General features: G+C 46.9%; 1 protein-coding gene across 9 annotated transcripts; it reads left to right on the top strand.

The window, feature by feature from the left end:
* The first annotated feature begins 2898 nt into the window (after nucleotides 1-2898).
* Nucleotides 2899-18187, top strand: SLC25A48 (solute carrier family 25 member 48). 9 transcript variants are annotated; one of them, XM_086851475.1, is made up of 8 exons: nucleotides 2899-3034; nucleotides 4864-4907; nucleotides 8706-8777; nucleotides 9427-9679; nucleotides 10865-11113; nucleotides 12318-12451; nucleotides 15618-15747; nucleotides 16324-18187. In XM_086851475.1, exons 1-7 carry the CDS (start codon nucleotides 2914-2916, stop codon nucleotides 15738-15740), a joined length of 996 nt encoding a protein of 331 aa, XP_086707601.1. In that variant the 5' UTR covers nucleotides 2899-2913; the 3' UTR covers nucleotides 15741-15747; nucleotides 16324-18187. The 9 variants fall into 9 exon arrangements, with proteins under 9 accessions (XP_086707601.1, XP_086707602.1, XP_086707603.1 ...); XM_086851476.1 differs by having other exon boundaries at nucleotides 17042-17125; XM_086851477.1 differs by lacking the exon at nucleotides 16324-18187 and adding an exon at nucleotides 16289-16312.
* The last annotated feature ends 505 nt before the right edge of the window (nucleotides 18188-18692 follow it).

The raw sequence follows: 18692 nt of genomic DNA, 5'->3' as shown, positions 1-18692 counted from the left end.
ACAGCTGCAAGGGCATCTCCACTCACTCTGTCCCAGCCTCCCTCCTCTAGGCCAGGGGTTGTTTGAACTCTCCATAACGTGGTTTCAGCTCCAGGTTCAGTGTTGCACAAAGACCATGTCCAGTATTCTCCCTGAGTTAGCAGATGTTCTGAATCTGGCATGGAAATATGTTGCTCCCAGTTAAAGAGAATTCATATGATTAATGATTAATGCTGCTATCTGAATAATTACCTCATTCAGCTTTTCTTCTGGTTTTGCAAGAAAGCCTGCATGAAAAATGAGGACAAAACCCTTTTTCTGTGTTAGTGTATATGTGGAATAATGTTTCTTCTAAAAAGAAAGTTTGAGAAGTTTCCAAAGTTTGAGAAAACAAATAACTGACAAGTTTCCACAGTACTTGTGCACACATGTTCTCTCCAACATTTATCCAGGACCACAGTCCCCCTCAAAATCCATTAGAGACCTAGTGCTTGAGGAAAACCTTCCTCATGAAGAATGAGCATTGTTACATGCATTGAAAAAATCTAAAGTTTCAGGTGTAGATTATCTGAGCTGATAACCATGAGCACAATATTAAATTTCTATAAGCAATTTCTAGACAAAAGCCCTCTTCAGCCAACTCGGTGATAAGGTTTCCTCTGTATATGTGCATGCACATAAGGGAACATTGTTTTAAGGCCTTTTTGTGGGATATATTAATTTAGCAATGGAAATACTAACTTTTTAAGGGAAAATTTAAATATTTATATTTTCAGCCAGTATTTTGGCATTCAGGATTTCTTGCTCATGAGCTACCAACATTTTCTGTAGTTACCAGAACATGTAGACAGAATACATTTCAAGAAAATCCAATCTTGCATTTAAGGAAGGCAATGTAGCAAACCTAATGCCAGTCTTGTCAGAAAGCCTCCAAAACTGACCCAAGGAACTGCCACCTACAGAAATCTAGCCTAGACAGAATAAAATTTGCTTTGGAAATAGAATAAACCTCAGCCAGATGTATGTGTGCAGTGGCCAATGGCCAAGACATCTTTTTCAGAGCAATCATGCCCCTGAAGTGCAAGAGGACATTTCTGATGGAGCTGGTGAGTACAAGGAGAGTTGGTTGAGGATCGTGAGGGGGTCCTGCATTGAGTAGCCAGGTGCTGTTCAGGTGTAAGACTTTAGATTTATTATTTGAAAGTGCCACAGAGGAGACACAACAGCCAGGTTGGGCTCAAGTTCAGGTATTCATATTTCAAGAGAGAGAGCCCAGCCTTCAGCCCCAATCAGCAAGGCATGTTAGGAATTCCCAGAAAAGGGATTGAGATCAAAACAGAAAATACCTTTATTCTGCTGAGTGGTTCTTTCCTATCACTTGTGGTTCTGGCTGCACAGTTGAAAGACTTTAAACAAAAATGATTGAGGAGGGTGAAAAGGAACATCTTGCATGAAAACAGAATAAACCAGATCTGGAATCTTGACCCTGGAAAAGACAGGACAGAGGGAGAAGCATGTAACAGATGTATAAGAAAATTGTTGGTTCAGGGGGGCAACTGCTCATTGCTTCCTAAAATACAGAAATTGGGGTTATCTTCTGGAAAGATTATACAGAAATTGGGGTTATCTCCTGGAAAGATTATACAGAAATTGGAGTTATCTCCTGGAAAGATTATACAGAAATTTGGAGTGTCTCCTCAAACGACGACGCAGTCATTTCAATGTGGCAAAGGAGTGGAGGTATTTTTCAACTCATTAAGGGTGTAATCGTTATCTCTGTACTTACATCTTCAATTCGCACATGATCTTCCCCACATGCCTGTATTTTCCCCCCGCTGACGCTGATGCCCGTCCTCCGCTGCCTGCCCAAGGAGCGATGCTGTTGCTGCCGCTGCTCGGTGCCGCAGCCCGGGGGTGATGCTCAGCCCCGGGATGATGCACAGCCCCGGGATGATGCACAGCCCCGGGATGATGCACAGCCCCGGGATGATGCACAGCCCCGGGATGATGCACAGCCCCGGGATGATGCTCAGCCCCGGGGTGATGCTCAGCCCCGGGATAATGCTCAGCCCCGGGGTGATGCACAGCCCCGGGGTGATGCTCAGCCCCGGGACGATGCTCAGCCCCGGGACGATGCTCAGCCCCGGGACGATGCACAGCCCCGGGATGATCCGCAGCCCCGGGATGATGCTCAGCCCCGGGGTGATGCTCAGCCCGGGGATGATGCACAGCCCCGGGACGATGCACACCCCCGGGATGATGCTCAGCCCCGGGGTGATCTGCAGCCCCGGGATGATCCGCAGCCCGGGGGTGATGCTCAGCCCCGGGATGATGCACAGCCCCGGGATGATGCACAGCCCCGGAGTGATGCACAGCCCCGGGATGATCCGCAGCCCCGGGGTGATGCACAGCCCCGGGATGATGCTCAGCCCCGGGGTGATCCGCAGCCCCGGGATGATGCTCAGCCCCGGAATGATGCACAGCCCCGGGACGATGCACACCCCCGGGATGATGCACACCCCCGGGGTGATGCCCAGCCCCGGGATGATGCACAGCCCCGGGATGATGCTCAGCCCCGGGATGATGCTCAGCCCCGGGATGATCCGCAGCCCGGGGGTGATGCTCAGCCCCGGGACGATGCACAGCCCTGGGACGATGCACAGCCCTGGGACGATGCACACCCCCGGGATGATGCTCAGCCCCGGGATGATGCACAGCCCCGGGACGATGCACAGCCCTGGGACGATGCTCAGCCCCGGGGTGATGCTCAGCCCCGGGGTGATGCTCAGCCCCGGGGTGATGCTCAGCCCCGGGATGATGCTCAGCCCCGGGATGATCCGCAGCCCAGGGGTGATGCACAGCCCCCCGTGGCCGCTCCCCGCCCCGCCGGGCGGTGTCTCCGCTCCCCGCGGTGCCTTTAAGCTGCGGTGTGTGATGTCACAGCGCTTGGAAGCCGCGGGCCGGAGCGCACGGAGCCGCGGGGAGCCCCTGCCCGCCGGGGCCCCAGCCCAGCCCCGCGGGACGGGCTCGGTGCCGCACCATGGGAAGCGTTCAGGTGCAGGACTTCGTGGCGGGCTTGGTGGGCGGTGAGTGATGCCGTGAGCGCGGGTGGGGAGGCGGCGAAGGGCGCAGGGCGGAGGTGCCCGGGGACAAAACCCCCCCGGGTCACCCACGGTCTGTGCCTCCGCCCGGCGTCTCCCATGGTTTGCTTTGCTTTGGTTCGCAAGCGCGGTTTAATTTCCATGGGCGGAATAGTTACATTTCAAGTTTAGAACAACTTCCAGCCCGCACGCCACCAGCTCCCGCCGGCTCTCCCATCCTTGTCCCCGTGGCTGGAAGCACCACCGGGCTAGGAGAGGGGCTGGCAGCTGGGAGCTGTCCCCATGTCCCCATCCCCGGGGAGACACTGCCGGGCTCCCGCCGCCGCCAGGGCAGGGATTGATCCTGTCTGCTGGGAATTCCGCTGGCAAACACCGGGAAACGGGTAACAGAAAGAAAAGGAAGCCAAAAGACACACAGAGGCGTCAATAACGGCACAGGGTTTACAGAAGTGAGAGATGCCCACTGGGTTTGCCAGCTGAGAGGGTGAGCAGCTCTGCTGCCCCAGGGCTGCAGCAGGACAGAGGGGACACTGTGGCACCACGAGAGCAAACCTCTGCTCAGGTGACCCTTCAGACCCAGCACAGGAGCTGGCTGTGAGGTGGCTCACAGGTGTCTGCCAGATGCGGTTAGTAAGTTAGCAGACCAAAAAACCCAAAACCTCTGCCAAAAGTTTGCTTGAGGAACAGATTTTTGGATCTCTGTAGGCGGTGGTTGCTCTCTCTGCCCCACCACCCTGTGCTGTTGCTGCACACCCCTGGCAATGTGGATGGGATGTCCTGGGAGGTGAACAGCCAGCAGCATTCAGCAGCAGGGGCAGCTGAGAGCTTTCATGCACACACTAGACCATGGGTGGTCCCGGATCCCGGAGGAGAGGGGACATTTTACAACACACTTTTAGAAAAGTCATAATATGTTGACCAAGGACATGATGCTCTTTCAGTACAAAGAGTACTGAAAATACTATTTCTCACTATGAGTGAGAAATTTAGTCCCCAAAGCACCTGTGGGCACTGGTTTGCACAGAGATTTGCTGGTGAGGGAGCATCCAAATTTACCCACTCCCAACAAACCCCAAAACCTGCCAGTGTTGTTTGCAACAAACACACAAAACCATATCCTGGCCATGGCACACAGGTGTTCTATTCTCCTGGATAAGAAGGAAACCAAACTGTGCTCTGTATGCCATGAGAGCTCCTGGCAGTGAGCAGTGTGAGTAGGTGGGTGAATGGTAAGAGAATGCAGGCCAATTTCTCCCCATAAAACCGTGGAGATGAAGGCAGGATGGCACTGGAGAGATCTATACAGAGCAGGATCCTCTGTATCTGAATCCTCTCTGACAGGTACCTCTATAAACTGCTCTCAGAACAGCAAAGGATGAGGAGTTTGCAGGTCCCATTAGCAGTCAGCTAGGACATCACTCTGAGCCAGGAGAAAACATTGCCACGTGTTGAACAGGAATCTCACCATCCCAAGGCTAAAAATTTGTGTGAGATTACAGGAGTGCAAAAGGGGTTGGTCCTGGACAGGATATACAAACATGACATCTCTATCTCTGGTGCCTTTGAGATATAAAGCTGAAGGAGGCCAGGAGAGTGTACACAGAAAAGTGTTTAAGCTCAGCTTTTATCTGTTGTCAGGCACAGGGCATCATGCTGATCATCGCTCTGGCTAGGCCCCTTACAACTGTTCCTATGGAAATCTCTTCTCTCCTCTAAACCCATTGCATCCTGCCCTGCTACAAAAGCTTCAGTGTTTTGCATAATACTTTGCTTTCATCCCCAGGAATTGCCAGTGTGGTTGCGGGCCATCCCCTGGACACGGTCAAGGTAAAACACTTTGAACTGTGCTCATATGTCACCACCCAAACCTCCACCAGTTCAGACCTTCCCTCTAGCTGATGCCTCAAAGGACCTTATCCCAAAGTGGAATCTGGAATGTTTTCACAGACTTTCTTCCTCTCTAATGCTCATTTTGAATGAGAAACTGAAAGAACTGACTGATACATGCCAGTTCCTCTGTGGAGAATTAATGCTGAAAATTAACCTGGCCTTACTTAATGTGTGGTTCGCTGAACAATTCTGCCAATGTTTTATTGAACTTTGCTACAGACTAGTATTCAAAGGGCAATGAGGGAACAGTATTTGTTTTGCTGCAGGCACATTTTTATGTTTTCCTAGTGCTGGTAACGTTGGAAGGGCAGAGTGCTGAAATTGTTATCCCAGGGCTGTGGCACACAGAGTTTATGATTCCCACCTGATAATTATTCCTCCCAACGGAAGGATTTAGAGAAGCAAGAAGGTATTTGTCAGCATGATGCAGACAAGCCCATGCACACACCAGTGCATCCTGACTCAACCAAACTGACCACCCCTAATGATGCAGAGACAGAGAGGAGGATCCTATTCCTCTTTTTGCCCAGGCATTTCTGGGCAGCTTTCATCACTTTAGCTTCTCTGCCCTTGTTGGGATTGTTCAGCCTGAATAATAGAAGGCTCCAAAGAAATCTTATTTTAGCTTTCCTGTACTTGAAGGGGGCCTAAAATAAAGACATAATTTTTAGCAGGACCCATTGTGATAGGACAAGGGGTTCTGGTTTTAAACAGAAAGAGAGCGGGGTTAGATTAGATACAAGGAAGTCCTGTACAAAAAACGTGGTACAAAAAACACAGGCACAGACTGCTCAGATATATGTGGTGATGCCCATCATCTCTGGAAACATTCAAAGGCAGGATGGATGGGGCTCTGAGCAACCTGGTCTAGTTGGAGATGTCCCTGCTCACTGCAGGGAGGCTGAACTAAATGACCTTAAAAGACCCCTGCCAACTCGAGCCGTTCTCCAATTCTGTGACTCTGTTCCTGCTCTGGTTCAAGCCTGGCTTTGGCACCAGTCAGGGCTGCCAGTTGTGGCAAACCCAAAAGCCACTGGTGATGTTGGCACCTTCAAGACCTTTGGAGGGTGATGCCAAGGATGCAGGGCCCAGCATGGCTCACACCACATCCCTTCCCCAAACATCACAGCCATCCCCTTGCAGATACCAGGCTCTCTTGGCATCAGGAGATGCCTGGCCAGCCCTATTCCTTCTGAGCTGCTAAAGTGATGCCAGTTCCAAGGGCATCCCTGTGCAAAGGTGGGTGCAGACCCCACATGGGAGGAGCACAAGGCTGCCCACACCACCCAGCCATGGGCAGAACACAGGCAGCAAAGGCAGGCTCTGCCCAGTGCTGCCGAGGCAATCCCTGTCTCAGGCTGGTGGTCATGGCACCACTGCCTGGTTTGGGGGAGTTTGGCTATGAGAATCCTGCTTGGAAACATCGAGTTTCTGGGTGCCAAGAAAGAGCAAGCCCATCCTTCACTGGTTATAATGACAACTGTCAGGCTGCCCCCTCTGCTGCTCTTGGCTTTGGGCAAGATTTTGCCTTGGGAATACCAAGTAGGCAGACTTGTTATGTTCCAGATTCAGGAACAGGAAAGTGGAAAAGAGCTTTTGCACGGCACTAGGCCAGCAAAGGGGCTGCTCAGAAGTGTTTGCAGCCTCCAGGGGATCAGGGGGCTTTCCCCATCTGGGGGAGGAGGCAGAACTGAGTATAAGGCTCTGTGAGGTAAGTGGCATCTACAGCACAGATCCCATCAGGCCAGCCCCCTTCAGCCATCTCTTTCCATTGCTGCAGCTTCCATCAAACTCCAGCAGCTGTTTTTTCCTACCTCCTGGCAAAACTCTAAAAGTTGTGCCTTTACTTACTTTTCATCCTACCCATTGCATTCATTTCCCCAGAACTTTCTTCAGCATCTGGGTGTCACCCAAGAGTGCTATCTAATCAAGACATAACAAAAAGGAGAACTTTCCAGAGGTATATCCATACTGGTAGTAGCTGACTTTGTCACAGATGCCAGCAGGGATTTCGGTGCCAGGTGTTAACAGATTAGCTAAGGGACATGTGTGTGACAACCAGATTGTGAGGACACTCAGCTGCCCCCAGTTACTCAAAAAATATATTAACTTGAATCTCTAAATACCTGGTTACTGGGTAAAAGAAAAAAAACAACAAACAAACAAGCCTATGAAGTCAAAGTGGAAATGTCTGGGCTAAACTGAAGCCAGGAGGGAACTCAGGGCTGGGCACTGAGGTCACCTTGTCCTGGGTCACTCGGGGTCCAGCCACCTTCCCCTGTCCCGTTATCCCCAGTGTGAGTCACAGTGTGCCCAGTCTGCACCCATGGCCTGGGCCTGCCCACATTGCACAACATGTGCTGTGTGAGCCATGGCAGCATCTTCATGTACCAGCTTGTTCTGAGTGCTCAGTAAATATTCTGCTTTTGCTGCTGCCTCTCTGTGGCCTCTGGCCAGGCCTGGAGAGGAGCAGGGATACTCCATGTGTGCATATAGCTGCATGGAGCCATTCTGGGGTGAGGGGTGAGCTGAGGGGTGAACACAGACTTTGGTCCCTCCTGCTCCTGCCAGGGTCCCACAGCAGCACTGACAGCCTGTTGCAGAGCTCTGGACCAAATGATTGTGCCATCCAACCTGCTGTTTGCCATCCAAAAGCTCCCACCAGTCGTGAACTCTGGCAGACACGCATTTCTTTGGGCTTTAAATTCCCAAATAATTTCCTGCTTCACCCTGGCATAAATCAGAGCTGAGCCAGCAGAGGGGATTGGACACCAGCCCTCCAGTGCAGGTTGGCTGTGTCCCTTCAGTCTTCATTGATAAATGATGCTGATAGTGCTGATAAATATAGTCAGAATTGTTTTCCCCATTTCCTAAAAATATTCCTGATGGAACATGTTTGTCTTTCTATTAAAAATGAGCTCTGGCCTCAGCCAAGATGAAGCCTGAGGTGCTGTGAAGTGAACAGTGTTTCCATTTCCTTGCACACCTCTAAGCCCAAAAAGTTCATCCGTTGTTAGGATGTTTCTAGTGCAAACTTGTGAGCAGCTTGAATGAAAGATGATCTAAATATATACAAATGAGAAGCAGAAATGCTTAATCCTGTAGGCTTTGTTGTGACTCACATGCCATTTCTTACATCTGTTAGAAGGTGTATAACCAATTTACTTTCCAGAAATAAGATGTCTTTTTTTGAAATTATATGAAACTGTGCTTTTGAGTGAAGCATGGAGAATTTCTGAGATAGTGCTGAATTATTTTAGCTCCAATTAGTATCTCTTAAAATCCACTGTGGAGCAGAAGGGCCCCAGAAGTCTCCCAGGGGAGCTCACCTCTCCTTTCTCTGCAACACATCCCAGCCTTCCCTGAGAGTCTCCAAATGGAGAAGACCACACAACTCTCCAATTTCCACATAAATCAGGCCCTTGCCAATGACAGCACTGCACACCAGCAGCCTGCTGTGCCGGGTCAGGGTGGCTGGTCCAGAATGGAGAGCAATTTGACAGTCATTGATTCCAGATGTTGCAGAGAGGTTCAGGCTGTGAGATCTTGCCTAGCCTTGCTTCTGGCAAAGTTCAAGAGGGTGGATGCATGTATATCTTATTTTATTGCTCAGTTCTCTTTACGACTAGGGAAGGACTTGCTCTCAAAGCAAAGTACACATTGTTTACATAGCATGAGCCTCCACTGGGCTGCAAGCATAGGATTTTAATCACATTTTACAAATGTCTTTTGCAGACTCGTTTGCAAGCTGGACAAGGATATGGAAATACAATCAAGTGTGTTCTCACTGTGTACAGAAATGAGTCTGTAAGTACTTCATTGTACTTTAAATGTGCTGGTAGAAAGTGCAAGTCAATAAATAGATAAATACATAATGCAATTGTACAAAATGCTGTTGACACCAGCAGTTATATAAAGACCAATAAAGTTTATGCAATTGAGCCTGCAAATCAAAAGCCTTCTCTTGCTTAACTCTAAGGTAACCCACTTGGTGACTCATGTAGGGAAAAGAGAGATCTCTGGCATGGAATTATCATTGTCTCCACATGGGTTGCATCCACAGTGACTCTTTTGCCTGACCCCACTGGCAAAGGTCTCCCAGAGGGATTTTGCTGACTTTGGTGAAGCCAGAACAAACGCTGTATGAGGCAATTTTACTTGGGTTCCCGCGCTTTCAACCATATCCTGTATTCTGCACAGTCTTTATAAGCCTTTAGCAGCATGAACCAATTTCCTTTGCTCAGCATGTGCAAACAGTTGGATCCAGAAGACATCTGCTACTTGGATTTGCATTTCATCCCTGACTATGGCAGGGGATTGGAATGAGATGACTTTCAAAGTCCTTTCCAACCCAAACCATTGTGTCATTGTGTGATTTCTAACCTGATAGACAAGCTGGGGTTTACACTGCTCAGTCCTGCTCAGTCTTCTAAGCCCTGCTCCCTTTCCTGGGTAGCTGACCGGCTTCTTCAAGGGCATGTCGTTCCCACTGGCCAGCATTGGCATCTACAGCTCGGTGGTGTTCGGTGTCTTCAGCAACACGCAGCGGTTCCTCAGCCAGCTCCGCCACGGGGACCCGGCCGCCGCGCCGTCGCTCGCCGACATGACTCTGGCCAGCATCGTGGCAGGGGTCATCTCTGTGGGCATTGGCACTCCCGTGGAACTGGTCAAGATAAGGCTACAGATGCAAACACAGCCATACAACAAAGGTAGGAAGCAAGAGGTTTTTCTTCCTGTCTCTGCCAGTCCTTGATACATACGCAGAGCTTTACAATAACTTTGTTCAAGGCCGGGCTTTCTGCTATCTTGTGCTGCTGTAGTTGGGCTAAAAATTCCCCCTTTTGCCTGAGGTTGGACCCTATCCTGTTCAGCTTAAGGGTAGGGTTTTTATCAATGGCTTTATCAATTTCCAGCCAGTCAGAATCTGAAGGAACATGAGGCAGGTCTGATCAAGACCAGAAGCTCTAGAAACTGTGAGTCCCTGGGCTGTGGGGTCCCCTGGAGATCCCAGCAGCAGCACCATGGCTGCCAGCAGCAATGCCAGCTCCCCATCTCCCTCTGCATGCTCTCAGTCCCACATGTATTTGGCCATAAACCTGCGTTATTTCTCCCTCCTTTGTTCAAAACCAGAAGTTTCCCATTTACATTTAAAGACCACTGAGTTATTTCACACAGGGTGCCAGATAGCCCAGGTGTGAGCAGGATGGGTCAGGGAGGGACACGAGATGATGGCAGTGGGTGGCTGCTCCCTGTGCACAAGCTGCAGGCAGAAGGGGCTCTAGACAGCAGCAGAATTCCATTGCAGGCTGCCAGCATGGAGTGAACCCCACCAGAGCACATGTACAGACTAAAGAAGACAAGGAGCAGCTTCAGAGCTGAACCACTTGGATTTCAGCATTTCACCTTTCTCACAATTACAGTAATGGCGTTTAACTGTGAAATGCTGTCATTTTTCTGTTGCTTTGATAAAATATTATGTCCATTTTTAAAGCCTCCATGCAGCTTAGCAACCTAATGCCTTTTACAAAAACAACCTGGTCTGCATGGGAAGGTCCAGACTCTGGAGTTGTTAAGGCTTTCAAATACATGACTTGACATAAGTTGAAGTTAAAATCCATGAAAATCTGGCACATTGCCTTCAGCTTATTTGGATGTCTCACTGGGCACATACCTCTTGGGAGGTAGGCCATACATCTAAGAAAAGTCTGTCTTGAGGTGTCTAAATATTTTTTGAAAATGAACCTAAATACTCTCTCCTAAAACTTTTTCCCCATACTATCTGTTAACCCTAGAAATTGGATGGCAGTGAGTTCTGATCAATGGCATTGGGCTTTGGAGAGCAGTTCTGTGCCAATATATCTATTCTAACAGTTGTGGTTTGGTTTTCTTTGCAGCAAATGTTAAACTAAATTCCACAACTCCCGGATCTCCTGTGTACCGAGGCCCAATTCACTGCTTAAGGACAATCATACAGAAAGAGGGGATAGCAGGAGTATACCGAGGCAATGTAGCAATGCTCCTGAGGGATGTTCCTGGGTACTGCGCCTATTTCATCCCGTACGCGATGTTCTGTGACTGGATAACTCCTGATGGAAGCATTTCTCCTAATCCCTTCTCTATCTGGGTGGCAGGGGGTGTAGCAGGTAAGCAGCTTTACTTCCTCACAGCATTGGCAAAACAAGAGCAGGAATGTTCTCAGCAGATTACGAGGGTGACTCAAGGGCCACCGCATCCTCCTGAATGCCAGCAGAGGACATGGGACTGAACGACCTTCCTTCCCCAGGGCAGGGTTCCCTGGCACCACAGCTGCACTTTATGACTTGACAAACGTTATGGAAGTCATTCTCAGACCTTCATTGGGCTCATTGTCAGTGAAGAGGAGAACAGACAGTGCTTTCATCTCCCTGGATGCCTCAGGGCAGCCTGCCAATCACATTGCCAGGGATGTGTGGAAGCCAAGGTGCCTCCAGAAGAGGACTTCAACCTGTTGGCTGCCCACCATGAGGGTGTGCACCTACCCACACCTAGCAGAAGGCCAGTTGACTGTTACTGATCTTTTTCCATGTGTACACTTGCCAGTAAAACTGGCATGTGCATCCCCCACCATGTGAAAGGTCACCCCTACTCCCACTCCCCACTTTTTGGCCATTTCTAAATTGCAGATCCATAAAGGCAAGTCAATCCTTAGCTCAGGTAATACTAACAAAATGCCTTCTCCATTTCTCCTCAAATAAAGAGGGCCCTGGTGCCTCTGGATAGCTTTTCTAGTGTGTCCCAACACCCACATAGGTTCAGACAAACTCTTGTCTGTCCAGCTGGCCCATGGATTGCAGTGATGTACTGATCTTTCCAGAGGCAAACCATCCCACTCAGCTCAGATCAGAGGAAATAGGCATTTCTTTAGAGGAATGACAGGGTATCTCACTGTGTGGAGCCTCATCCTGGCAGCCTGAGATGTACCTACCTGTTATTTGTATCCTCAGCTCAAACTTTGCTTTACAATGGAATTATCAGAAGACTCCATTTTTAGTGATATCATCCCAAGTGGCAGCTCAGGCTCTTCCCATGGCATGTCCATGTCCCACCAGAAGCAGAGCAGATTTTCACCTGGAGAAGCCCTTCTTGGGTTGCCTGCATCTGATCAGGAGCAAAACCTCCAAAATCTGAACACTTCTTCCAGAAACAGGGAACTTTCTCCCAGAAATGCTGTTTCTGTGGCCGAGCGGTGTGAATGTCCTGACATGAAAATCACACGAATATGTGATAGATGTGAATTTCTGAGTTCACTGACCTGCGGGCAAGGAAGTATAGAGAAGGAATTATTCAAATACTTCTGCATTTTTCCAGGAGCTGTTTCCTGGGCAGTATGTACTCCAATGGATGTTGTGAAAAGTCGACTTCAGGCAGATGGAGTTTACTTAAACCAGTACAAAGGGACCCTTGACTGCATGTTGCAGAGCTACCAGAACGAGGGCTTAAAAGTAAGTGATATTTGAAGTTAAATCTGGTTATTAGGTATTTAATTGTCAATTGGAAAATACAGTGTCTGTTAAAAACCTATCTGCTGTGTTGAGAGACAGCTAAAGCCAGTTACTGCTGAATTACTGTAATGGTAGTTGGTAGTTATAGTGTAGATTCCTTCTAAATCAAAATAGTGAGAGTAATAATGCATGTTACATAATGAAGAAATGAATGACTGGGAGTCACACTCTGCTAGTGTAATTAACTTCAAACAACATTCCATGTTAGTGCACTTAATCATGGATATAATTTGACTTATCATAAATCAGAGGTAGAAAGTCTTTCCTCTGTGATTCTTCTGCAAAATGCAGAGGTCAAATATTCCCCATTGACTTTGGTGTCAATGAACTGATTCCAAGGGGACTGTCCTGGCACTCTGAGTGTGCCTGGTCACCTTGGGCAATGCTTTGGTGGAACTAATGCTGCTTTTGCACTCCTCGTCCTCATTCTGCACCAAGATAGAGTTGATTGTCAGCGTTCTTAAATCAGAATTGCTTTAGTTTCGAACACGAAAGGCTGCATGCCAAACAACTTATCTCCTTTTTCTGACTTTGTCTGTTAAGAGCAATAAAAGATATTTGTTCTACCTGCAAACTTTGCCTCAGTTAAATATGAATGGCAGAGAATAAGGGTTTGCAGCTTTATTGTGTTGCCAAGGCATGGTTGTGGAAGTAACGTCTTCTGATATTGAAATACATCTGTATTTATCATCGGAACAGCACGTTGTGTCTTAGCTCCAAAGTGCTAATTTTCACATTCTGAGAGAAATGTAACAAGTTACAAACAGGAAAATAACCTGCAAAATCACAAGTCAGTGTGATTCCAGTATTTGTTCAACATGCCACTATGTTATGCCAGCTGTCACAGGAGCCTGTGGTCTGGTTCAGCTTTTCAACTGACTGAAGAAAGTGTCACATTCACATTCATGTGAAGCATAAGCACATGGAGAGATGCTCAGGAATGTGCTTGGACAATCAGATGGGGGACAGGGTGCCAAGGCTTTATGGTACATGCCTTGTGCATTCCACTTGCTGCTCACTTTCACAGCAGGGTGGCTGAAACAGGAATTTCCATGGGTTTTCCCTTCTCTCTCCATCCTCATCCTCATCCTTATCCTCATCCTCTGCCCTCCTTGTCCTCCCTGAATTAACAGTTAAAAGAGTTTTCTGGTAGAGTTCTATACTTCTTGTAGTTTTCCTGCTGTCACATCTGGCACCTGCCCCAAAGCCATCAGTAGGATTGAGTAACTAGTTGATAGCAAGACTGGATCCTGCTCTTGTAGGGAAAATATTTTTAAATGTTGAGAGACTCACAACTGACAAATGGCAAATCCAGGGCTGGATGTTTTCATTCTGGGACAAAGGAACAGCATTCTCAGTGTTGGAAATAGCTGCCTGATATACACAAAGAAATACAACAATGCCCTTGTCTTTCTCCATTGCCAGGTGCGTTCATTCTGATAAGAAAAAATTATGTCTCTGGACTTTTCATCCTGATACTTTATTATTTAACTTGTGTCTCTTGTGTTACATTATAGATAATGCAAAAACATTGAATTCCCTCTCAAAAACTTCTCTTTCCTAAGAAAATAAAATATCCCCAAAAATCAAATAATATTCTAAATGTCCCAACACTGCAATTTCACATTGCAAGCTTTATCTAAACTATGTGAACATATTTTGATTCTGTCTGAAAACAAGTCAGCACTACACTTAGGATTTATTGGACACAAGATATGATGATGTTTAGTACAGTTCAGTAATTTCAGGGGAAAAATTGGTTATGTGCTTAAATATAAGGGCTTCTGATCTCAGGGCCAAGATTTTTCATCGTTTTTACAGTAGCTGTGGGAACTTTCCTGTTATAAAGCCTGGAAAGGGGTTTGATTGCTGATGCTCCTTTTCACATCTGTTGTGAACTTGTGGTATTTAGATTAGTGACTTGTGGTGATGAGCCTTGGTGGTTAATGGAGCAATTTTGTGAGAAACAGGCCAGCAGAGATACCCCCTGGAACCATCATATTGTGAGCAGACTCACCCCAAAGTGAGCAGTTTGTGCACATCTTTGCACACACCAGGGTGAGGTGCTGGTGGCAAAGGGGGTTCAAAGGGAAACAAGTCAAGGCCAGGAATCAGGAGTGACAAGACTTTTTCAAAAGCACTTTACTGTTCAAGCATTTGAAAGCCACATAATCATTCGCTCTTGTATAAGCCAGCATCTTTTAAAAAGAAATATATTGACCAGAAAAAGGAAACCTTGAAGCTGGTATTTATTATCTTTTTTAAAGAAAGTTCTGAGTTACATATGGGCACTGAAGTTTGACCTTAGGAAGACTCATGGGAAAATATGAGCATCTATCAAATATTTTTCCCAAAGGCAGTAGTGAGAGAGTTCTCAGCAAGGTACAGAGGAGGCCTGGTTTTCAGTTGTTTGAGAAATTCCTTCTACACTCAAAGGTGAAACCTGAAAAACTGTCCCCACACGGCTGGGCTGGCTCACAGCCACACCGCTCCCTCCCCACTTGCCAGCATCTTCTGTGCCCACAGACCCAGCCCTGGGGGTCAAAACATTTCCTGCATGAAAACTCCTTCTTGTACCCCGGGATTTGTATGATTCCCACATGTTTATGCATGCCAAAGGAAGGAAGGTCAGGCTGGACAAGGTCTGGAGCAATGTGGTCTAGGGAAGGTGTTCCTGTCCATGGCAGGGCCCACAACAAAGCGCGCTTGAAGGTCCCTTCCGACCCAGAGCACTCCGTGGTCCTGTCACCCTATGACTGTAGCTAGGTAGGACAACACAGGAAGACATTTTAGATTTCTTACTTTCTGTTTTATACCAGTTCCATGAGCCCAGTTTTTACCCTTTACCTCTTTACCTCTGGCTGGTATCTACAGATGGGGGTCTATAGGGAGTGCAGAGCACAGTGATGCCAAACCAGTGACTTCTGATGTGTTCCCCTTCCCCAGTGCAGACCTCAGCTAAGACCAGCAGTGGGAGCGTGTCTTCCAGGCAAACCCAAAAGGTTTGGTTCTTCAGAATCCCATCATGACTTCATTCAACTTTTTCTTCCTCCTCTTAAAAAAATCAGTGTATTCCTATGCTCTAACCTTGCTCCATTCCCAACAGGTCTTTTGTAGGGGCCTCATGGTCAATACACTGCGAGGATTCCCATCAAGTGCAGCCATGTTTCTTGGCTATGAACTTTCTCTCAAAGCAATGAAAAGATGCCAAACTGAGACCAATCCCTAACTTCCAGGTCAGCACATAAAGACCCTCTAGCTTTATTCAAATTACAGAATTAATCTTTGAATCAAATAGAGTTGCAATTGTATAGATCCTCTGAAAGTCATATGACTTCCATGGGTACCTACACCTGAATAGCAAACACACTTTAGGTCTGTGGGATTCAGAGCAGACTGCAAATGTGCCAATGGATTTTACTTTCAGTCCACATCTCCTGGAGCTTCACTGTAATCTGTTCTCATTGTTATGATTATTTTAATTAATATCAATCAGAAATAAAAATTTGAAAGGAGATTATTCTCTAATGTTTTATAATTTTTGAAATATCATTTTTATATAGTCCCTGCACAGTACTCTTTCCTCAATTTTTGCACCCCGAAAGATATGAAATTAAGCTCTTTCAGGGTGTCTTGACTATCAAGCCACTGTTTCACTCTTTCCCTCATTAACTTTGAGTTGTATAAAGGAAAAGCATTAAAAATATATGATTAAAGAAACTTTTTTAGCAGCTAGATACTCAATATTTTTCTTGCCGTCTTTGCTGTTTTCTGCAGTACTTCATAAATCTCCTTCTTTCTTATTTCAAAAGTGTTGCCAAGAAGACCAGAAAGTCGCCTACTTTCCTGAGCCAGATCAGCAGTGTGGTGCTGGTGAGGGCTCAGCTGCTCTGACCAAAGACTCCCATCCTTCACCTACAGCAACTGCTGTGGGCACGTGGTCCATGGAGGACTCTGAAAATCACACCAGCTCAATCAGATCCAAAGACTATTTTATTATCAAATCTTTCACTGTTGACTAAGAACACCTTGGTAATTCTGATGGTGGTGGTGTGCTTCTTCACCAGTGACATTTTTCCTGTTGAACCAGGGAGACAACTTGCTTCCTTTCCCTAGGGATGTACCCAAACCCAGCTCACCTCAAATCACCAAGGGAGCGTCTTTTGTACAACATGGTGCTATAACACTCAGCTTCTTTGGTGAACAAAGAAAGGAGGAAATGTGGTGGGTACACAGGTGCTTTTTCTGTGGGAAGGTCTGGATTCCCACCAAATCCCAGCTTGCTTTCAGGTCAAAAAAGTGTGTGACTCTTCCCATACAAATATTTGTGTTCTACAACAGTTTGGCACAATTTAACACATTATCATGAAAAATGTAAAGGTTTCAACCACTTCAGTCTGCTATCCAAGGTATAAATTAAATTGGAAAACAGGAGGATGTTAAATTCAGAGACTAAGCTGCTTTTTTAATATAGAAAACAATAAAATAAGTCTGCATTTCATACAGAAGGCTGCCTATTAATTTACACAGCTTGCCTGGTGCAGCCCTCCAGGGACCAGCTTGAAGTATCTCATCAGACCTTCTGAGCTCCCTGACATGATCTGCCAGCTGCCAAAACCTGCAGACATCACTTTGTAGCGGTGAGCAGACCATCACCAAAGGAAGTCTCTAGGACACAGTACACTTCAGACCTCCAGCTCTTTGCTGGAATCACAGAGACCACTGGGGCAGGCCCAGTCTCTCTTTGGTCTACCTCAGCCTCTCAATTATTCCAAGATCTTTTACATCATGATTATTTCTCTTTATGCTGTTTAATATCCTTATGATTTATTTTCTAAGCATGGAGTTTTTGATGTCAAATCCCAAGAAGAACCAGCCTTGCTGTGACAAGAGGACTTCGGTGGCACTGGCAGGGGAGGCCAAGGGGGCTCCCATACAGAGGGACACATGACATGGGGAATAATCTAGGACAACACTTCATCTGGGAAATGTTCTAGAGGAGCAGCTCTTCCTCTGGAGAAGAGCTCTGGGGGAAAAGCCCAGTGATTGCAGTTTCAGCAGATGCCTTCAAAAAGAGGTTTTCTGAAGACAATGTGGAGCAGCTGTTGTCCAGCCTTCCTCCAAAAAATGCGAAGGAAACAGAAACTCCTACATCCTCCTCCCTGGATGAATGGGGAAATTGGTCACAACACTTGAAGATCTCAGCAGAAAGTGCCTAAAACTTTGGGTCTGGAGCAGACTTGGAAATGGGGTCATGTTCTTTGGTCTCCTCATCACTGGGGCCCAGATTGAAAACAGAAGTGAGGGTGTTTCCAGAACTTAAAATGGAGAAGGATCAGCTTGTATTGCTTCATCTCAAGACTTCACTGTGAGAAAGCTCACAGTGCCTTTGACCTTCTTTAGGACACATGGAACTGTTTTTGATAAACAATATGGAAAAAATTGATGAACCTTCACACAAGTATTTGTTGCTGGCTACATTTAAGGTTTCATCATTGCCACGCTGCCTATTTTTTATGCATGTATGTAAAACATGTTTTTTAGATGGATAATATCATGCATCTCCAGAGATAATACTTGGGCAGACTGTTTTTTTAATATAAATAAATGGTGTGTTATCTGCCTGCATAATGTAAAATGGACCATGAATTAATTAAACTGATGAATTCACAACAAGCTGTGTATCTGCATGATCCTGCCCTCATGGTGCCCAAGTTTGATCCATTCAGTGCTCTCTGGGTATAGAGCCCTGAGAGCCACATTGGAGTTGCATGGTGATATTTCATCATATTATTCATCCAATTAAACCAATTTTGAAATTGGAGCCCAGGATTTGCCTGGACAAAACTCTCGTGTAGCACACACCCACCAGAAGGAGCTGTCAGGGAGAGCCATGGGCAACTTGGTGTGGAAAGGGAGCAGAGGACAGAACGCTACTCAAAATTATAGAAATATATATAACATAAATATAAAAGCACAAAAATCAAGTGGGAAGTGAATATAAAGCTTTGGCCACTTGATGGCATCCTCATCCCTGGCAGGGCATGTCCTGCTCGCTGGAGCTGCCAAGCAACCCCTCTGTGTCCTGTCCATTCTACCCCAAGCCCAAGTCTGCTGCCCAACCAGCACACATTCCCTTCCCCATGGGCAGCCCCACACTGGACAGCCTCTAGATGATTTT

This window comes from Cyanistes caeruleus, chromosome 15, assembly GCF_971803275.1.
Source record: "Cyanistes caeruleus chromosome 15, bCyaCae1.hap1.1, whole genome shotgun sequence".
Classification (NCBI taxonomy): Eukaryota; Metazoa; Chordata; class Aves; order Passeriformes; family Paridae; genus Cyanistes; species Cyanistes caeruleus.
Note: the sequence above shows the minus strand (reverse complement) of the source record. Positions and strands in the feature narration are given on the sequence as shown.

Bases quoted from the DNA above. Each gene is read 5' to 3' on its own strand.
- SLC25A48 (XM_086851475.1), top strand. From the start codon at position 2,914: ATGTCACAGCGCTTGGAAGCCGCGGGCCGGAGCGCACGGAGCCGCGGG. The intron at 3,035-4,863 runs GTGCAGGACTTC...TTTCATCCCCAG, and splicing joins GCACCATGGGAAGCGTTCAG to GAATTGCCAGTGTGGTTGCG. The intron at 11,114-12,317 runs GTAAGCAGCTTT...GCATTTTTCCAG, and splicing joins GGTGGCAGGGGGTGTAGCAG to GAGCTGTTTCCTGGGCAGTA.